At 39.2% G+C, this 22,060-nt stretch overlaps 1 protein-coding gene across 35 annotated transcripts in view; it reads left to right on the top strand.

Moving 5' to 3' along the window:
* Positions 1-22,060, top strand: part of LOC110830138 (bromodomain adjacent to zinc finger domain protein 2B-like) — a 114,442-nt gene that overhangs the window by 86,876 nt on the left and 5,506 nt on the right. For 20 of the 35 annotated variants that reach the window (XM_087352727.1, XM_087352718.1, XM_087352723.1 and 17 more), the window contains 19 exons: positions 1,518-1,583; positions 2,099-2,144; positions 5,003-5,064; positions 8,109-8,307; positions 8,538-8,657; positions 8,857-9,114; positions 9,319-9,628; positions 9,970-10,177; positions 10,396-10,686; positions 11,116-12,350; positions 13,145-13,338; positions 13,963-14,108; positions 14,457-14,675; positions 15,272-15,450; positions 15,705-15,924; positions 19,006-19,127; positions 19,717-19,858; positions 20,803-20,933; positions 21,545-21,838. In XM_087352727.1, the coding sequence (XP_087208853.1) occupies positions 1,518-1,583; positions 2,099-2,144; positions 5,003-5,064; positions 8,109-8,307; positions 8,538-8,657; positions 8,857-9,114; positions 9,319-9,628; positions 9,970-10,177; positions 10,396-10,686; positions 11,116-12,350; positions 13,145-13,338; positions 13,963-14,108; positions 14,457-14,675; positions 15,272-15,450; positions 15,705-15,924; positions 19,006-19,127; positions 19,717-19,858; positions 20,803-20,933; positions 21,545-21,838 (4,442 nt within the window). The remainder of the gene's footprint in view (positions 1-1,517; positions 1,584-2,098; positions 2,145-5,002; positions 5,065-8,108; positions 8,308-8,537; positions 8,658-8,856; positions 9,115-9,318; positions 9,629-9,969; positions 10,178-10,395; positions 10,687-11,115; positions 12,351-13,144; positions 13,339-13,962; positions 14,109-14,456; positions 14,676-15,271; positions 15,451-15,704; positions 15,925-19,005; positions 19,128-19,716; positions 19,859-20,802; positions 20,934-21,544; positions 21,839-22,060) is intronic. The other 15 variants (XM_087352708.1, XM_087352735.1, XM_087352717.1 and 12 more) reach the window with 10 other exon arrangements.

Raw genomic sequence — 22,060 nt, 5'->3', positions numbered from 1 at the left:
AACATAAGGGCTTTTTGTATCACACTAATGCTATGATTTTTTAATGACGTGCATTTCAATAATGATTACAGTACTGGGGGAAAAGCAGTAATTTTCATGGAGTAATGGCCATTGCAAACCTTCTCATGTCATTTTGAATTTATCCTGAAAGTCAAGCATGTGCCACCCACAAGTGGAGTTCTTGACTTGTGTCACATAACATTGAAGTTTTACAGTAATTGTAAGGACATTTGGTACTTCTAGAGTATTAATTCTAACAAACATAGAATGTTCTGTGTAGTTCCACTAGCTACAATCTGAGGTTGAAACAGCCATTAAACTTATGTCATTAGAAAGGAACATGTTAACCTGCATGGAACTTTTTTTTTTTTTTACTGTATCTTAGCTGATGCTTAGTAGAAAACTTTGTGTGAGTTACTAACATAACAGTGGTTCATTTCACAGATGCTGTTTGGACCACAAGAGTAACAGGTTTGATACTCTTGCTAGGAATATTTAAAATTTGTGGGAAGATTTTGGTACAGTGAAATTCTCTCATATTTCTATGATAAAATTTATCGTCTACGTTGTTTAGAGAAGAAGCTTGTAATATATCGAACTTTACAGGCCGCTGTTTTCACGTATCACACATCTTATGCATCCTCCTAAGGCATTTCTACTTCATGTGGGTTGTCATGTCAACCAAGCCTTTCTATGTATCGTCTGCAAAAACATTTATGTTAAGAAAGGTTGCATATTATTCTGGATACCTGTTAGCAGATAGTGTTTCAGGTAAGGTACAGTTGTCCGTGATTCATAATTAAGCACCACACTATGCAGATGTGTGGAGTAATGGAGGTATAACTCCATGCATTCTTGACCTCAGCACTAGATTGAGGTGAGTGGTTAGCTTCACACCCTAACACCTTAATCCTGAAAGAAAGAACTATGATACTCATTGTGTAGGGGGCTGGGTTGGCCTCATGGTTGATTTTGAGAAATTGCTTGGTAGTTACTGAGGTGTCACAGCCAAGTGGTTAGTACACCTGCGTTGAATCCAGGTCTTATCCCAGAGACTGGCTGTACTTGGTTTTTCTTGGCTGTCCTTGGTCCCTCTAAGATAATGCCTGATGGTACCTTAAATTAGGCCACGATCACTTTCTTCCGCGTCTTTTCCGATTCATCCTGCGATTTGACGCTAGTCTGAATGATTGACAGTGTCATTAAATAAATCTCAAATAAATCTGTCAGTGATTTGAAAGAAATTATTAAAACAGCATGTGAAAGCGTTGATCTGATTTTTTTATGGGTGGGATTGAACTGCACACTTCTGAATGTGAAGTGGGCTTGCCATTGCATGAGTAACCAAGTCCCGTTTCCTTCTCTTGACAGATGCTTGCTGCAGATCACTGTTAAGACAGGCTGCTGTAGATTTTTAATAAACATACTCACTTGCTGTCAGATGTTGGTAGTTGTCGCATGCTGAATGTTGCGCATACTGAATGGATGTGGGTCTGTTGTTTATGTTGCATGTTCAGGCCAGGCGCAGGCGCCAGGAAGAGCTGGAGAAACAGCGGCAGGAGGAGCAGTTGAGAAAACAGCAGGTAACGTTGCATTACATGTCTTTTACTTGACTCAGTGGTGAGGAGTGGTTAACAAAGAGAGGTGTAGGACGGTGTCTCCAGGGGAGTACACAAGTTTTTCCAAATACATCCCGATGCTCATTTATTTCAGACGGAGGCAGATTATTGTGTCAGACGAGATGTGTGACACCCATCAATATCAAATTATTTTTCTTTGTGTTTTGTTAAGTATTCAGCATACTGAAAGTTTGTATCATATTTGAGAAAATTTATGTTACATTTGATGTTCGTGTAAAAGAAATTACATTAGGTTACTAATATTGGCAGAGCATGTAGTATTCAAAAGAGATTTGAAAAAATTTGACTAGCAGATTTATCTGGTTGATGGCTGGCGCATATGAATATGGCCACACACAAATTTGAAGGTTCCATAAAATTGGAATTACCAAGTAGCTTCAACTTTAGCTGTTAAAGAAAGACTGTACTTGGTGGAGTTCGGTCGGTATGTCTAAGTTTGAAATTTTGCAATGTTTCAGGAACGGGAATTGAAACGCCAGCAAGCCGTACTTATCAAGGAGCAAGTAAGTACTTTATTCTCATTTATTGATAGAGTGGTTTTCCTGCCAGAATAATTACTGTATTGTAATTTTTATAAAAATTGTTACAAATATATGATCATTCAGGTCGCAAAAGATTGGCCACTAATAGTTATTCACACTTGAATATCAGCTTATTGTTATTTGCAGCGTTTCTGTTGTTCGCTAAGGAGCATCAGCTAATGTTTTGTGAGTGTAGTCTCAGTGCTGTCAAGGAAATGTGTGAATATGTTAAAATATTTTGATGCTGTTCATACTGTTTTATGAGACAAAATTATTTCCTCAATTTAGCTATATCTCTTAGATGCAGGGGTTATTTTCATGAAAGATTTTATAGTAGTAGTCAGAATTGGGGATCCTTAAACACACGTGAAAATAATATTCAGACCGTTGATATCATAAATTTATGAAATCACTGGGCGTATTGAGGTTAACAGATCTGTTAACTATCTTAAAGAAAAATTGCTCTAGTTTGATAAAATAAATTTTAGTGATGGGCTTTTTGCATTAAACACTAGTTTGTACTGGAACGAAATTTTTCTGTAACAAAGCTGGACATACTTCCTTGTAGTTTGCTGTCATTCTAATTGTGTGCTTTTATATCCTACATTAGTTTAGCTGTAGTTTTATGTGTACTTTGGGCACTGCTTGTAGTCTTTTCTGTATATTGTTTCTTATTTAGTGTATAGAGCTTGAAAACAGAGTTAGTTGTCTGTCTTCAGCACTTTATGCTGCTACAGTTTCAAGAGAAGGGGAACATTTAACTGTTTTGTAGTGAAGGCAGTTAATTTTTCTTGTGAAAAGTTAAAAAACTTGAATTGAAAATAATGTTATGTTTATCCTTTGATTCTATATATATATATTACTTTGTTTGTAAAATTTGTATCTTCATAAGAATCTTATTTATTGCTAGTTGAAAAAAAATGTGGTTGTAGACATTGTAAAGAAATATGAATAGTAGTTAGAAAGTTAGTAATAACAATTTTGTAACTTGACTTCACATAACCTCAAATCTTCTTCAGGGTTCTTGTAATGCAAGTAAATCTGTAAGACAGGTAAGAAATGAGGTTAGGTTAGGGGCCATATAAGGGCTACAGATATACAGTAAGATTTTTTTAGGTAACAATAGGCCTATATTAGTATTAAACATAACATAGAAATGCTCTTGTTAAGATCAAATGAGACAAAGTAACAGGAGTCTTTCTAACAGAAATACTGAAATTAAATCTTTTCTTTGGTTTTTGTAAGCTTAATAATGCTAATTATTTCTTTCGGTAATGTTTATGCCTAATGATTTTGTGTACAGAAGTTCTGTGAGATCTTCTATGAATGCTGAGCACTGATACATTTTTCTTCATGAACATTTTAAGAGTTACGGCATGACAATAAAACTCTGCTGATATCTGTGGCTCCTTACTCCACTTGGTGGTCCTTCATTTCTGTCCTGTCTTACGTGTGTTGATGTGTAGGTCGCGCGAGTAGTGTTGGCACCTAAATGCGCGACGTGTAAGCCGAGAGAGGGAAGTTCAGTAGTATTGGTGGGTCGCACAGCGTCAACTGTGGTGACGCACCGATATAAACACAGCTAGAGCTATAAACCAACTGAAGCTGACACCCCTCTAGCGCGTGCTTCGACAGGTCCGTCTCATACGACCAAAATCAGTCCTTTGTGCAAGTGCCGGCATTTCTCGCTCAGCCTCTATCAAAAAGACTTTTCTTCTGCTTTTCACATTGTAAAAACATGAACAAGTAGCAGAATTGTTATTTATTTTCATGATCTATGTATTCAAGCAAGGTTAACCAGATATGTCCTGAATTTTATGAACATTAGAGTTGCTTTAATGTATAGGTTTTCCAGATGCATTGTGGTAAAGATTGACGTATAAAACATAAAGATTTTTTTAAGGTACTTCTGGAAAGGAGGAACCTTATAAATTTAAGCTGATCTTCCATACTTCCATATTTATATGAGAAGATTCAGTTAGACAAGCACACACTTAAGTTGTGGAGCAAATTGAACACATTCAGTATCACTAGAGAAATCCAGAAAATATTTTGGCCCATAGCAGAATCTTCAAGAAATTTTCCCAAAAACATCTTCCTGTTTAAAGGAAATGCTTACATCATAGAATGTTTACTTCAATGAATTCTACAGGTTTTGTATGAAGAATTGTTATATAAAAGAAATACTTGTTAAAGTATTTAAACATTCATTAATTTTTCCAAGACAGTGGCTACCTTAATTGGACACCTAGTACAGTTTAGAAATATTGATTTTGGCTTAGATTTTAGTACAAAATCACAAAATTCAGTGTAAAACCATTGCTGAGTTAGGGTATGTACAGAGACAAGTGTGTGGGAAAACGTGGTTAAGATGCTCTTATCATCGACTATTAACATTCTCCATCAGGGTAGGTCATCTTAATGATGAAGCCTTCCCCGTTCCTGTCTTCCCATAAACAGCCTTCGTCTTATATCTGTGTCCACTCTTCGTTGTTATATTCTGTGTGTATCTTCCCTGATTTTGTCTCTCCACATATTCTTTGATCATTTCTGTGGCCATTTATCAAACATCTTTGTAGTTAAAAGTATCGCTGTGGCAGGCGTTAGGACTTCATGCCATGTAATTGTGAGATTTCCTTGTTAGGAGCTAAAGACACTTAAAGAATCGTGCATGAATTCTTTCTTGGCACAGACATATCTGGGAATTACAACTTGGGTATGTTATTTAATGCTTTTGTATGAAAACAGGACAGTCTTGGTTACCTTGCTAGTGGTGTCCCATAAGTGTTGTGAATGAGCTGATGTGTGAACACACTGTTTTCTGTTTTTTTTCCCCTTATGCGGTGCAGCTTTACATGCAAGAACTCAATAAGCAAAGGGAGATGCTCTACACTGTGGAATTGGTATGTCACTTTCTGTCACTTGTGCAGTGATGTTGACCACAACGTGACACGTGTCGTGTCGCTCACTGTAATGTCAGTCTGGTGATGTGAACATTCCTTGGAGTGCAGGAGCATTTCAATGTTTAATGTGTTTTGTCTCAAATTTAAGGTGACTGGATTTTATCTCTTTATTGACAAAGTCATTATACTGACTTGAGGCGTAGGACTGTTTGTGAAAACATTCCTACAGTTCGAGATTTGAGTTTTTCACAGCTATGACAATGTCGGCGTTGACATTCTTAGTTGTAATGCGGTGTGATCTTGTAGGTAGATGACAGTGTTTCGGAGGAACGTGCTGTCTCTTCGGCCCCGAAGATGGAGGGCAGTATATTCCTCCAAAATGTTGGTATCTACCTGCAAGTCCACATGGCATTACAACCCAGGATGTAAACGATGCTACCAGCCTGTAGGAGAGTAGAGCACCAGTCGGATGTTGAAGGAAGCGAACATATCCGCTTGCCAGTCATCTTTATCTCAGGGAATGCTTTTCCAATGTGTACTGAATAAGAGTGAAAACTGACCAAAAAGCTATGATACCAAAATCATTATACTGCTGTTCTTTAAACTGGCTGCATACATGTAGGTTTAAAAGTCTTTTTCTTCTTTTTCTTCTTCTTCTTCTTCCTAAGACTTTTTCCACTTTTAGAGGGTTGTCTCACAGCCAAACTTCTCTGTCTTCCCACAGCTTCTTCCTTCTGTGTGATTTTTCCTAACTTGTTCCCATCCTGTTTTGTCTCCTCTTGGGTGTTTTCCATCTACTGTTCAAAACTTTTTTTTAATTCTTTCTTCATTCATTTATTCCAGAAACATGTCTGTACCATTTAATTCTCTCATTAGTTTACTTTCCAGAGACAAAGCTAAGTCATCTGCGTTATAAGAGAACCAAGATTGTTTTATTTTCACATAAGTATTGTAATTTTGATTCTTTCGTTGTGGTCAGCATCATTGTGCATATTCTGTGATCAAATAAAATGTAAATGTTGCACAGGTCACTCCAAATATCAAATTAAAATGAAGGCATTTTGCACATAGTATGTAGGTGAACATGAGGAATATACCAGTCTGTTTCCACGCCAATATACACTTTACATTCTCGTTCTTTCACCGTGTTCAGTTTATTGATGACAGGTTTGTATGTTTGACAGTAATATAATTCACATACCCATACCAACTTTTATGTTTTTGGTCCATTAATTTGTATTTGGGCGTAGTAATTTGTATACTATTATTGCAGTCACATTTTTGAAAGAAAGTCTGTAAAATGTTTATTTTATACGTGCGTTTTATCATAAACTTTTCTTGTAATTATTCTATTTGTATTTAAGAAGTCTCAGATTTAAATCTTTACCAAGGTTTCTGTGTTTTCCTCAATTCCTCCAGGCAAATGCCAGGACATTAGATTAACTTGGGTCATGACCGCTTCCTTCCACATTCTGTCCAATTCATTAATCGTCGTATCATTTGATGCTATGTAGTCTGGGTTTCTGAAAGCGTTTTTAAATAACTGACAAATAGAAGTGATGACTGCCATAAAAATTTGTGTGAGGTAAGAATTTTTTTTCTTTAGTTATTGTGAACTTATGTTCTTCGATGTGTGCTTTCATTACCAGGAATTAAATGCTTTCATTATAAGTAGTGTGAATAGCGTACAGCATCTGTAGATCTTGTGTAGGTATGTTACATCCTATTTTTATCATATGGTGTAAGCAAAAGACTTTGGAGTGATCTTGCAGTTTATATGGTACAAGATGCTTTCTATGTTGTCAGCAGCTTAGTATCACATTCATGGCTTTTAGTTCCTTGTAAATATTACTGTTGGCATCTTTCTAGCAATTTGTGCTGTGTATTATGTGTAATTTTCTATTGAGATTCCCATTTGTTGAATTGCCTGCTAAATTAGTTCCACATTGAAGGAGAAACATCTTACACACAATACGAAAAAACATATTTTTATATTTTGGCAGATATTTAAAAAAAAACAATTTTTTTGTTTGGTGAGTTTAAGGAGGTTATGTTTACATTTTGATCAGTGTATAATGCATGTAGGCACTGTAACTCTTACGCCACACACACACACAGAACTCTCCAGTGATATTGAAGTTCTGTGCGTTGCTTTACAATCCACATATTTGATGACCACGGAAATAAAAATTGATTTTTATATTTTCATGAACTTACAGATTTATTTTCAAATTTGATTGTGCAAATTATTTTTCTGCTGTTGAAATAATTACTTTAAAATTTTTGTCTATGTACATAAAAAAAAATTATAATTATGGGTACGTAGGGGTATTTTAGATTAAGGAAAATGTTTAAAAATTTAAAATGGTATGAGAAATTTTGATGCTTGAGTAAAAGAAGTGTACCACAGCAAGGACTCACAGACTCGTGAATGGAAAGTAACTCTAGACACTAATCCCAGTTTTATATTGAGCTAAAATTGCAGTACCCCGTAAGTTAATTGTAAATAATTAACGCCATGACAGAGGATTGTTATTGAAAAGCTGTTAGTTGTTCAGCTGGTCGTGGATCAGAAAGTTCATTACAGTGTTCAGAACAGCCTGCCACTTGATATGTGAGAAGTTAATTCATTCTTAATGAGGACTCTTGCATAAAAAGTAATAATAATGGTAATACAAGTCTGCTGGGACCTTGCTTACTAGGAAGTTTAATCTGTTTGTGGTAACATTATTTTTTACTGACTTAGATTTGAGTACAGTTTAAGAGTTAGATATGCACTTTTCATAAACTCTGTGAAATCTGTGTTAGAAAATATGTTTCCCATTGCCTGTGACTGGTCAGGAAAGGTATGTGTGTCGGATAAACCCAGTTACGGGTCAATTTTACGGTAAAACTTGTGGGAAGTATATTTCCTACAAACACAAAAGAGGTGATTAATACAGTATTTCTAAGTCAGTAGTGTTACCACAATTTGAAACTGTTGCTTTGTATGCGTTTCCTGTTGCGTTGTGTGTGGATGTGCTCGAGTTTGTTGTTGTGTGTAGGAGCGTGAACGTAGAAGGCAACATATGGTACTTGTGAAGGCGCTGGAAGCTCGTAAACGCCTGGAGGAACGCGAACGTAAACGCCAAGAAGTGCGAGCCGAAAAGATGGCCAGTAAAGAGCGTAAGATGGAGCAACGTCGCATTGAGCTGGAACTGGTCAGGGAACTGAGGAAACCAGTTGAGGACATGGAGATTTCGGGTGAGAACAAATTGTTGTCGTCGCTTAAATGCGCGCTTTCTGTCGGAGCTGTGTCCGTGTGGTGAAATCTTTTTCCCCCCAGTAGCGTGTGATAACAGAGACCCATTCTATTTGATTCATGAACAGAATGTCAAAGTTAATGGTTCTGACAGAAGTGTACATACAGTACTGCAACTTTGCGCTATTACAAATCTGTGTTCTTTAATTCAGTTGATGTTTCTCTCCCACAGATCATAAAGCATTGCCAACCCTAAACAGAATCCCAGGATTGAAGCTCTCTGGCCAGGCATTTGCTGATACACTCATGGTCTTCGAATTTCTGCACAATTTTGGGGAAACCCTCGGATTTGGTGAGTGTTATAACCAGGGCCATTGTGAAGTTTGTACTTTCTGAGTGTTAGCTCCCTGTTCCAGGAAGAAGTGTACGGAAGAACTTCAGTTGTTGTATACATGGTATATCTCTCTTAGATTTCAGTTTTCATGTTCTAAAGTTACCAATGCCTCTTATTTATTGTTCGTGAATTTTATTATATTTGTAATTTATTTCAGATATGGAGAGTCTGCCAAGTCTGAACAGCTTGCAAATGGCACTTCTTAATGATGAGGAAGCAGAAGAGGAGCTTCTGTCTGTCATGACACATCTTCTGGTGTGTGCCATTGAAGATCCTGGGATCCCCAATCCAGCACGCCACACCACAATACTGGGGCAGTCACTCAAACAGGCAGACATTACGCATAGCAACCTCTCGGAGATACTCCGCATCTACCTCTATGCCAATGCAACTGGTGAAGTTAAGGCATTGACTGGTAAGTTTAACCTCAAACTCTGTGTCTACTGGATATTCGTTTGATATATTTATGTATTTATATATTTATGTAATTCATATTATGTTCTTTGTAGTTAGGAGATCTTAGTTTGAGTTCTTGTGTTAGGGACAATTTAAAAGTTCTTTATATTGATGGAAATGTATTATCCGATAAAAGTAGTGCTTGATGTTATTTGTTTTACAGGCATTCACTTTGAACGAGACCGAGAGAAGAAGTCTGACCATCACAATACTTACGGTGAGGTGCAGGCTCCGTGCGGGAAGAATGCGGCGTTCTTCGAGCATCTGCACGAGAACCCTACGTGGGGGATGTCAGAGTGGCTACATGAACGTCCGTTCCTCGCTCTGAACCCCACCCACAAAGCGTCTATTCTTGCATTTCTGTGTAATGAACTTCTGCAGAACAAGGCCGTTATACGACAAATCGACACCTCCATAGAAACTGTTGGACAGCTCCGTAAGGATCGCTGGATTATAGACACCAAGATTAGAAAGTGAGTGGATTATTACTTTTCATCAGCTCCATGGTTTCTGAGCCTTGGCCACTTTATCATTGCAGAAAGAGTCTCCAGGAGGAGGCTGATTGGGTCCCAGAGCCAGTCTGAATTTTGTGCTGAAGAGAAAGGTCCTTAGAATTAAGTCATTACCCATGGGCATTGTTTACGTCAGCTAACATGATTGTTGAGGAAAATATCAAGATGATGATAATAGTATTTGTTGTTGATTTTGTTATGTCAATTGTGGTTAAGAGTCTTTGGAATACAAACAGTTGATTCTTATGCTATTTCAGATGCAGCATGCGAAAAACTTTGTATAACGACGTTTTAATTTCCAGATTACGAATGCTGCATGGGCGGAAGATAAGACAGGTGGTGCAAGTGTTGCCAAACAAACTCGAGAACAGCGTGTGTGAGGAGTCGAGTTACGTCGGTGGAGGGGTGGAAGGGAAGTCAAAGGAGGCAGATGATGTGGATGAAGACAACGACGATGATGCCGAAGAAGCGGAGAGTGGCAATGAAAGTGAAGGGACTCAGCCTGAGGAGGTGAGTGAGTACATATGTCGCGTTTGCTTGTACTGTGAGTGGTTCTGGAGGAAGCAAAACTTATATGAAGGTGAGTTTTAAATGAAAACAGCGGATTCACAGATTGGGGGGGGGGGGGGGGGGGGGGGTTGTGGCAGCAAAATTTAAATGTATGATGCTGATGTGTGCAGTGCATCCACCATAATTGCCTGTACTTAGTAACCTTTCTTTCCCCACAGGATGAAGACAAGAACCTGACGGCTGAAGAACTGAACCGTAAAGTGGAGCGCCTGTTGCGACAGAGCGACAACTCTCTTCAGGCAATCAGCACCTCGGCTCAGCAACTCCGAGCCATCTGCTTCGGTCAGGATCGATACTGGCGACGCTACTGGACGCTGCCTTGTGCCGGAGGAGTATTTGTTGAAGCCATGGAATCTGCAGAACCTGAAATCTATTGCAACTGCGAAGAGAACAATGGTCAGGTGACCCTGAAAGAAGTGTTTTCGGAAGGGACCAAACTAGAGAAAGAGGTTTGTGGTTGAAAGATAATCAATCATCTCCATGTAGTGCCAAGGTTTAGAATGCGTGGAACCTTAACATCCACTTTGATATAAGGACATGTTTTCATTTTTTATTACCGGTATGACACTGTTTTGATGTTCCGCGTATCCTTATTATTTTATTTGTATTTTCTCATAGAGGTGCATGTACTTCCAGTTTTACGGTGTACTTTGCCTGATAAGATTGTACTTTCCGTCGCGCTGTGGTTCCCAAACTTCTGGTCTGATTCTATTGATGTGTGTGAAGAAGCTTGAGGCTCTCCCTCTCACCCTTAAAAGAAGTTGATCCTAGGGGGACTTTAGGACCCCCTTTGGCAAATTTTGGTATAGGATGTCGGAAAAAGACCTACTTTTTTCTGCTGTGAATATTGATTTGTCTTTATTTGTTCTTCATTACAGGAGAAAGAAGACAAAGAAGTGAATCATGAAGATGAGCCACTTAAAGAAACGGCAGATGAAGAAGAGATGACCTGTGAGGAGCGACTGATACACGACTTGGAATCATGTGGCAAGGAAACGGGAGATGAAGAGTCGAAGATAGAGGTTGAGGAATTGGATGATACTCAGAAAGAGGATGTGAGAATTACAAGTGACAGTGAGGAGTGTGGGGAGATAAAGAATGAACATAGGAAGAAACGATCAAGAGAGAAGGAGGATTGCGTTGATAAAGGAGTAGGAACAGACGAATCGTCTTCTTGGGAAACTTGTGAGGATAATGGAAGGGTAGCAGAGGCAGACGAGATTGCAGGAGAGGAGAAGATCGTAGTGGAATTGGATACGGTGGAAGTAGCAGAGGGTGAACGGGCCGCGAACGAAAATAAGGGGAACGAAGAGACGGTGGTAAGTGACGAAAAAGAGATAGAACACGAAATGGAGGTTGAACGCAGGTGCAATGCAAAAGAGGAGACTGATGAAATTTGTGATGCGGTTATAAGGAGAGAAGAGGAAAAGATGGATGAAGGGGAAAGTGTTTGTAGTACTGAGAGAACTTTGGTAGAAGAAGAAGAAAGTGCCATGAAGAGTGAAGAGAAATTAGCAATAACTGAAATTAATGACAACAGGATAAAGATAGAGGATGATGTGATTTGTGTCCCCAGTGGTTTAACTGTGACCAAAGCGGACGCGAAAGATACTAGTGAAACCCCGTGTATTAAAAATGAGGTGAAAGATGATAGTTTACGCGCTGTGAAAGTGGAAATTAAAAGTGATTTATTTAGTACTGAACTTAGTGCAGTTAAAAAGGAAGATAAAGCTATTGGTACTATGTGTGTTGATAGTAAGGACAAGACTTTGGTGTTTGGTAGCAAAACTCAGTTGGAAGATAGCGAAGACAAAATTCCAGCAACGTTTCTAGTCCATCGACCGATCCAGTTTGAAAGGTTAGGCGAGTGCATGGAGAAGGCGAACGCGGAGGTAGGACCTGCTGTAGTTACGAATGGCGACAAGTTCAACGCTCTCAATCACCTGTACAGTTTGAATTCCTCAGCTGTGTTCAGTAACGGAAAGGAGTTGAATGGAGGTTTCCTGCTGGGTGGTACAAGCGGTTTATTATCCAGCGAGAGAAACTGGTTTAGCGTGCTGCCGAGGGACGCCTGTGATTCCACGTCCGTAACAAATGGTACCTGCCCAACAAGGTAAGCTGCAGTATTTGCTCTCAGAAATCTGGAAGTTTCCTTCCTCTTCAAGTGGAGAAAATAATCTTGTCTGTACTTATTCCGCGCATTAAAAGAAATTAGCGGGTTGAATAAAGGTGTGATGTGCGAGTAATGAATGCAAATGATGGATGCGCGGTGGCGTAATTTCACGATTGGCATTGAATTTGTTGATCCCCTATTGCGGTTACAGATGCACAGTGAAGTACTGTTTATGCTGTTCGGTGCTTTGTTACAAGTTGATGGTGTATTGATGATATAAGTAACTTACTTAAAATGTTGAACACATGTCATGTGTCTTACATTCCTAAAGTATCATATTTTCCCAGAAATAATATTTGTAAGCTCTGTTTTTCAAACCGTATTTAAAGAAAATTTAATTTTTTTTTAATTTTTTTGTAGATTGCCATCTTCTGGATTGTTGCATCATGTATTTTGATAGAAATCAAGCCATGTAAATGCTCATTGCCATGAGAACCTGAAATCTCACTTGTATTGTTGCATTCCTATTTCAGCAGCATTTCTTAAAATTTGTTTCTTCCCCCCTCCACCCCCTGGGTTTGAAGTTCAAAACTTTTCTGGGGGGACAGTTTTCCTTATCAAGTTTTGGAGGCTTTCCTGAGTGTCTTCCAGCCCCAAATATTGGGACAATATACATTCTGTGATCTGTCAATTGATTAAAAAAGCATCATTTAGTGAATTGATAAACAAAAGCATTGAAAATGATATTTCCCATCATTCATAGTTTGGCGTTACATTCTTCTTACACCTTGCAGGTGTATGGAAGGTGGCACGGAGCTGCGCATTCCGGTGTTCCCTCCCCCATCAAGACTGTCCTCCCCTTCGCCAGGCGGCAGCCAGTGTGAGTCCCCGGCGCCGCTTATCCTTACACCGGAGGAAATGGTGCAGCTTGAACAACTCAAACGGATGGGGCCCATGGAGCCCATGGAAGCAAAACCTGTCCCATGTGGTGAGCAGATCACTGAGTTTATTACAGTAGACAAAACATTTACTCGCAGTAACGGTTGCATTGCAATGGTTCGGCTGTTTAACTGCCGTCAGGTAATATTTCCATGCAAGGGTCTAGATGTCATTTTCAATTTCTGTACAGACATTTTTGTTGAAAAGTTAAAGTTTATCTTATGAGTGTCTTTTTTTAAAAAAGTTGTCTACTTTTATTGAGAAATGATGCTGTGGGAGCTAATTTCATTTTCAAAATTTTGATGATGTTTGTCAGGGAACATAATTAGCATTTTTTACGTATTGTAGGGAAGCAGCTGCCAGGATGTATAGACTATAAATGAAGAATGTGTTACTGAAATACACAGTTTGTAATGATATTATATAGAAGTAGTAGTGATTACTTCGTAATAATATAAGCAGTAACACTTTTTTTATATAATATTTATAGGGGCCAAAAGAAACAAGTTGTTTGGAATAAGGATCTATAGAACATAGCATTCCGACAAATAATGCGAGAAACTATCATTTGGTAAAATTAAAATTTGAACTTCAGGATGTCAGAAGCATTATAATAAATTACATATATCTATAGGGTTTCATGTGGTCAGAGAAGGGCATTTATGTGTTACAGAGTTAAGGAGAGGATGGTGGCGTATAACAGATGAAGATCAACTGAGGACAATACTGGAAAATCTTCATTCACGTGGAGTTCGGGAGCGTGAACTTAGGAGGATCCTTTCGAAGTACATTGAACACACAGTGGAATGTTCTGGCAAGGTTATTATCACTTTTTTTGGTTATAGTTCATGTATATATGTGCGCCCATAAAATTATGGCGTGATTCTCAAGCTCGTTGCGGTTGATTAGCATTAAGTATGAAATGCCATCTGCTTGGCTTGTTTATGTTGTAGCATAAGTTCATTAAGTATGCCGAAAGAACGATACTAATTTTACAGCTGTTGATATGCAAGGAGGTTGTGTAGATTCTAGTGGAAACCTTTCATGCATCAGTTGATCTACGCAATACAGATGGGTGTTTGAAAAATATTTTTTTCTCTTAATTTCATCATCAAACTCTCCCTCAGATCATGTCTTTATATTCCATGTCGTGTTCTGAAAAAAAAGTTGGGTGTACAGCTCTGTGTTGCAAGTGGAAACAAGTCGGCGACAGATCTCGCCATCACAGACATGGATCACAAGATCTCGGCTCTGCCCGGTGGGGCCCCCCTGAAGGACACGTACTCGGACTGGTTGCCTGACGTCACTCTTCGTGTTGACGTGATGATACTAGAGCAGGTGGAAGCACTGGAAGACAAGGTGGCCAATGCAAGCATGCAGGTGAAGGTGAGCACCGTACATTGCTCGACAGTGGTTTGATTTTGGGTAATCAGATGCCTTTTCTTTGCTGCTATTTGTATATTCATGTTCAGCTAAATATAAATCCTTTGAATCTCAAACACAAGTTGTATTTGATGGTTAAAAACCAAATGGAGACTTTTGTTCTGAATTAATTTTATCGTGGTTTTGCTTCGTTTGTCCTAACAAATCCTGGGTAACTCATTCTGTAGTAATATAACCTGAAGGTTTAAAATGCCACAGCCCACCATTGTGATTCTGAGCCAGTTCCGTCCATCTCCCAGCCTTACATCCTGTTTTCCTAAGATCATATTTTAATATTATCCCCCATCTCCTGTTTAGTCAAACAATTTTCAGAATTGGGGGTGGTTTTCATCATCAAAACTCTGTGTAATTCTATATATTTTACGACCTCGCCGAATACCCAGCCTCCTATATTTGAATTGTCTAAAAAAATAGAGCAGGCTGCTTCCAGTTCTTTCCTGTTCACCAAACACAAACATCCTCTCATTTCCTTCAGCATTAAATAATCTCCTACGATCCATCCAGTCACTCACTTATGTTCTGGGAATGTTTGATAATAGGGTTGGAAAGTACCAGGAAGGGCAACAGCGGAAGAGGGCGTCAGTTTCCGCCCTTCATGTATGCCGGCTGAAGGGGAGTATGAGAATAAAAAGAACCCTGTTGAACTGGCAAAGGACAGACTGATGTCCTTAGAGGCAGCAATAGAGAGAAGATACCTCAAGCCTCCCCTTGGTGTGAGGTAATGAGTAAAGATCGTCATGTTTTCCTACCCTGCATGACGAGCAAGCATTATAATTTAAAATTGAAATTAGTTTCATTTGTGTATAATAATGTGGTTTCACACTTAATTTCTTTATATTTGTGTTATTTCCTTAAGTAGCCGTCTTATGAAACCGGATCACTCGTTTTTGTTTTGCGTCAAAAACAGCAGTGGTCCAGCTGAATGTACTGCCACTGAGAGACAAACTTTTGTTTTTGCTGTCCGTATTGTAGTACTGGTGACGTCAACTTGTCCGGTATGTCCGGAGAGGTGGCTACGACGGATGATAATGTGCCGAAAGGTCTGGTAGTGTGGCGAGAAGCTGTGGGGCGAGCTCACACGTCTGCTCAACTTGCCATGGCCCTCTACATGCTAGAAGCCTCCATCGCATGGGACAAAAGCATCATGAAAGCCGTGAGTTCGGTTTCATCAGCATCCGGCAAGGGTTCTAGTGTGGGTATTCGCTTGATTTTGCTTTTTTCATTTATTTTTTCATTCATTCTTCACCTTCTTTCCCCTACCCTCACCTTCATACTCGGTGAATTAAGTCTTAAAAATCATTTGAAAAATTACAAAAGAGTCTCTTAGACGTGTCAGGCGATGCTGCGTTACGCACTTTATTTATTCTTGGTGTTCAGTTATAATTTAAAGCAGCATTTGTATAAGTATCAGGCACAAAACAGAATCTTGTGGAAAGACAGTAGACTGTGTAAGTAGGTTTTTAAAATGACACGTCGCAAAAGTATAAATTTCCGTAAATAATGGTCGAAGCAATAAAAATGGTGATAATGAATTGATGGCCATTATTCTGAATACTATTTTTGATCTCAAATGTGCGGATTCATGGCTGTGTGTGTATCTTCTGATATTGCTAGAAGCCATATGACTGCAGTTCTATGTTTTCAGAGTTGTTATAGTAGGCGACGTAGGTTTTTATAATGAGAAGACTGAGATAGCTGTCAGTAAAGTGACTAGCTATAAGCTAGATGACCAGGGGTTGAACTTCTGACCAGGGCATTGCTTCCGTTAGCGCTAAGAATATGTGCAGCTTTATGTACATTCCCATATACATCTTCAGAGCAGTTGCTTAAGAGCGATGTAATCAGATTACAAAGTGTAGGAATGAATCCCAGAAACCAGCCATTTTGGCAGTGAGAGCCTCAAGTCTCGCGCATTATGAATGAAGATTTTGTTGCGTACTGAGAAACACGAAAGTATAGAAACCAATGCAAGGACCGAAAAAGAGGATAATCCTAAGAACCACTTGTATGTGAAAATTAAAAAATTATTATACCCTTGTAAAGCAAAACATTCGTTGAGATTTCTGTCTTCTGGGTTGTTGCGCTGTGTAGTCTGGTTGATGTTAACCAACGTTTCGGAGGTCATACTGCCTCCGTCATCAGGGCGATGAAGATTTCTGTCTTCTGGGTTGTTGCGCTGTGTAGTCTGGTCGATGTTTACCAACGTTTCAGAGGTCATACTGCCTCCGTCATCAGGGCGATGAAGATTTCTGTCTTCTGGGTTGTTGTGCTGTGTAGTCTGGTCGATGTTAACCAACGATTCAGAGGTCATACTGCCTCCGTCATCGGGGCAATGATGGAGGCAGTGAGCAGATTAAAATATGGTGTGCAAGAATTGTGATTGTGTAAGGTACAGGGCATGAAATTCCCTTCTGATCAATAACCATCCATTCCTTGCCGATTCATCTGCTGTAGGACTATCTACATTTCAAATACCAGGATTGATTGAATACGTGTGACAAATGGCAAGTCGGCACGACTATCTAACCCTGGTTGCAGGGATTTGTTAGACGTTTGAGAAGAAGGACGATGATCCAGAATACCAAGGTGCGGTACTGGATTGGCTTCTCTAGTATGCTGCTGCTTCGGCTTCTGACATCTCAAAGCTTTCCTTCTTCCAGTCTCCTGCTTCATTTACCAAGCTCGCTTACCATCTGATATTTTAATTATTTTATACTGAGAGCAATAATAGTACCTAGTTTTTCTTAATGTTCAATATGTTCTGTCATGCTAGCATGATTATCTATTAGAGTTAATTTTCACTTTGATTTTAATGCGTCAACAGGTATTATTTTTCTAATTGATGTAACAATGCATGGATCATACGCTTCTGAATGATAACTAATAATTATGATATAATAATGAACTAACACAATGTAAGTAGTTACAGCACTGTGATGCGATTCATTATTTTGTTACCACTTGAAACTTGTGAACGTTATGTTTTAATCCAGAAGTGATCATTGTTTTTGTATTGATAGTGCTTTTCAGTGGCAGTATAATTTCTATTCTGTTGTACTGCGTACTTTATGACTACAGAAAATGTCGCACCTCTGCTACCCCCAGATATTATACTTTAAGTGTCTGTGATGTTGAATATAATAAAATTATTTCCTCATGTCGGAGAATCATCATTGTACTCGATGATTGGATACTTAAATTCTGTTAAAAATGTTTTTGAATTTAATGGGAGTAAAAGAATAAGATTTTGACTGTGTTGTTGTCCTGTCATGTGACGCCACAGGCGTGTACCAGCATTTCGGCTTAAGTACAAGACGGTACGTTTTTCTGAAATGTTGGTATCTGCCTACAAGTTAAGACACTGTCACAGCCCAGAGAAACAACACCGTCATCTTCACCACCTCTTAACCACATGTGTTGCATAGTAAGATTTGTCTCGATTTTTGTAATTGTCGTCTTCGTACGCATCATGAGTTGTGCTGCTGAATCTCGCCGCTGGTTTATTCTGCAGACACCTTAGTTCTTTTATTTTGAGGTTTAATTTTATCTAGTGGACGCTATGGAGTAAGCCCCCACCCTCCCTTACAGTTTTATGAAGTGAAAATTCTTGGTTATCGTTATCTGTGTAACAATTTCACGTCAGTAGTAAAATTCCTCACTTGAGCTGCTGTAAGGAGTGTGATTTGGATGACTTGTTCTATTTGGGTTATTTATGACTGAGTTTATTAGTCAAAGAGAAATCAGAAACTACACATTTGGGCGGATTCTCTTGTTCAGCCAACTTTCATTTACATGCATAATCTACGAGGGGCTAACTGTAAACAAATTGGACATCATATTGTTCGTATAATGTCATTGTGAATGCAAACTCCCCATAAATTCATGTGAAATTAAAGGCCTTGTGCTTAAAGAGTGGTAACTTTATATGAATCGCATTATTTTTATAAGTGGCAGGTGCCAGTGGATTTGGTTATAAAAGTGAGCATTTTTAGATTTGAAGAATCATAGACATTGATTAAAGAACAGTAAAAATTTAAGTTTTATAAATTTTTTTAACTTTTAGAGTATGTTATTAAGGTCTTGTTTCTTATCGATGGCCCTTCATGACCAGAAATCGTAGGGAGGAGTTCTTTCTTGCAGGGTGACATGAACTGTATTGTTAGAGGTTGCAGTACAAAAGGTATTTGTTAAAATGCTCACATTTCTTGTAGCCATCTCTTCTCGTACAAGTAGTGAGGTGCAATGTAGTGACTGTGTACTTGTTGCAACGCAGAACTGCCAGTTCTGCCATAGCGGAGACAACGAGGACAAGCTGCTGCTTTGTGATGGCTGTGACAAGGGGTACCACACTTACTGCTTTAAACCGAAGATGGAGAACATTCCAGATGGAGACTGGTAAGACATGGGTGTTGTAAATTTATTTTTTAAACTGTCGACGGCAGAATTTGCGTTATTTTTTTCCAAATGAGGAGATGACCGTGTCTTAACTGTTTACTTGCACTGTCCCCTGTACAATTTTTTAAAAATTCATCCCTGGGGATACTGGGAACGACCCGTTCTTCAAGTACCTGAGCACTGCGGTTCCCAACTTTTTCGTTGGCTCGATCTGTAGACATTCGATAGGACTCCTTGGACGAGGGATCGGCCCATCTCAAGGCCTCTACCTGTACACAGCACAACACAACATCCATGGCTTGAGTGGGATTCGAACCCACGGTCCCAGCGACCAAGCGGCACAAGGCCCACGCCTCAGACCGCGCGGCCACTACAGACCCCAAAATTCATCCCATCTGCTTAAATTGTTATTTCAAATAGAAATGCATATGAAATCGCAGCTACTCTAATGGGGTTCTTTTCCTCCCCCTTTTTTATGTTTTGCCTCTGCAGGTAATTGTTACGTAAGTAAAGTAAGGCGTCCCGCTACGTGCCTATGCAGGCATTTGACTTTCATTACGAGACTGGTTGACCTGGTTGATTGTTGTAGGTATTGCTATGAGTGCATGAATAAGGCCACTGGTGAGAGGAACTGCATTGTGTGTGGGAAGAAAGTTGGCAAGAACCTGGTGATGTGCGATCTCTGCCCTCGAGCATACCACACCGACTGCCTCCAGCCACCTCTTGCTAAGGTAAAGTAACTAATACTGACCCACTGGAATCCAGTTTGGTATACCTGGTCATCTGGATCACTGTATCAAGAATGTGTATGGTCGTCTTCTCGGTTGTGGCAACGTGCAGTATCTTTGGCTGTTGGCTAGCATATCAGAGGAACATACAGCCCCCATCATCAGTGCTGAAGATGGAGGCGCAATATTCCTCTTAAACCTTGGCCAACAGCTGAAATGTTGCGTTGGATTCACCTTCAGTTTATATGATGTTTACTGTTTTATTAGGTGTCATTTCCGTGCTACCAAGACGTGCTAGCGTCATCCCTTTTTTCGCATAGTCTATTATGTTACAGAAGATTGTAAACATTTACTATTTTTTGATGTTATGTTGCTAAAACAAAAAGTACATATTTTGGTAACTGCAAGTAGATGTATGATTGGAAACAGTGGATAATAAATTATTTTGAATGTCATTAACTATATTCAAAATAGAAGTACTGAGGAAAGTGCTACTTTGATTGCTAGTGAAATTGCTGAAGTATTTACACATTTGAGAGCCTCGGATTATATGAAAGGGGAAGTCCTTCTGCAGTGAATTATGTAGGTAAGTTGTGTACATGTTTCCAGTACTTTACATAAGAAAAAACTACCATCTCTGCTTAATGATGATAAGATTACGCACGCCTGTTTCGAAAAACAGCTGCTTGCTGTGCACTGTACCGTGTTTGCGTGGTACATTTCAGTGCCGTTAGTATTTACTTAAAATCGGACAAACCTTAACTAAATCAACAGAGCAAATTCTTCTTGATTAGCTAATTGTCGCTCAGCTTATCAAGAAATTTCCCACCGTACGTCATATCCTATATTTATTCTGTTTTAATTTCATTTCAAGCCTCATTTTCTGCACTGTTATTTTAGATAATTTTTTTTGTTCCTGTGTAATTAAATTTTTTTGTACTTAACAGGTGCCAAGAGGGAAGTGGTACTGTCCCACATGTCAGGCAAAACAGCCCAAGAAACGAGGTAGTGGGCGACGCTCGACAGCACACCCCAAACCAAAGGACACTGAGAACAGTGACCAGCCCCCTTCCGCAACGTGAGTCTAAACGGAGTACGCCACCCTCAAAATTTGTTATCCGGTCTTGTTGGTGTTTTACTGTTCCCATTCATTCCTTGCTTGTGCCTGATTTATCTTCTGTGCTGTGTTACGGTACTTTTTAATTTTGTAGACGTTACTAAATAGTTCATTTTTAATATTATTACTTTTTATGCCGTGTCAGTAGGTTAGTTGCAATTACATTTCTTTCTGCTGGGAAATTTAAGACAAGTTCTTTCATGTGCTCTTGTGTACAGTTTTTATATTGAATGTTCAATTTGGGTAATAAGTTACTTCTTCAATTCTAATGTCATACAAAGATTTTAGTTAAAAATAGTGAACATGTTTAGATATATTAGCGATAGTTAAATTTATAAACCATTATTTGTGCTGTACAGTGGTATAATGTCAGGGAGATATTGGGTACAGTTTTCAGGGAACCCTCTACTGTTCCGCCAGTCTTTGAATCAGTAAAGGTTGAGAGCCCGTATCCCAAGGGACCTCTTGCCATCGCATTACAAAGACTGTGTTCCAATAATTGTGTGACAAATGGAAATATATTCCCAGCAGATTACATCGCTGCAGTTGATATCTATTTACGTGCAATACAGGTCGCCGGCGACACCCGTAGCGCTTGCAGAGGATAGCAACTCGGCCGCTACCCCGGGTGCCGCCTCCCCCTCTGTTCCCCCATCTACTCCGACGACCCCTAATCGTAAGGAAAGAATAAAGAAGATATCCAAGGATCTGAACCCGTGTAGAATTCTGCTTGAAGATTTGGAGTCGCATGATGAAGCATGGCCATTCCTGCTTCCGGTGAACACAAAGCAGTTTCCTACGTACCGGAAGATCATCAAGAGTCCCATGGATCTGAGTACAATTAAGAAGAAGTTGCAGGATGCTCAGTGAGTGATATTGTAGTAATTAGTTCTGCAACTTCCCTGGTCGTGTTATTTACCCATGCTGCATTTTGTCTCGGCATAATTCCCAAAGGTGTATTTTATATAATGTGCTCTCGGCATTGGCTCTGTTGGTAACACAGCACGTCAGTCCTCCACTGAACATTTGGTAGTTGGAAGTTCCACGTGTGGATGCTGTGTGTCTGATCCACTCAAGTCCCTTTGATC

The sequence above is a fragment of the Zootermopsis nevadensis genome, unplaced genomic scaffold (assembly GCF_977971745.1).
Source record: "Zootermopsis nevadensis isolate Lab colony 2312 unplaced genomic scaffold, Znev_1.0 Znev_ptg000021l, whole genome shotgun sequence".
Classification (NCBI taxonomy): Eukaryota; Metazoa; Arthropoda; class Insecta; order Blattodea; family Termopsidae; genus Zootermopsis; species Zootermopsis nevadensis.
Note: the sequence above shows the minus strand (reverse complement) of the source record. Positions and strands in the feature narration are given on the sequence as shown.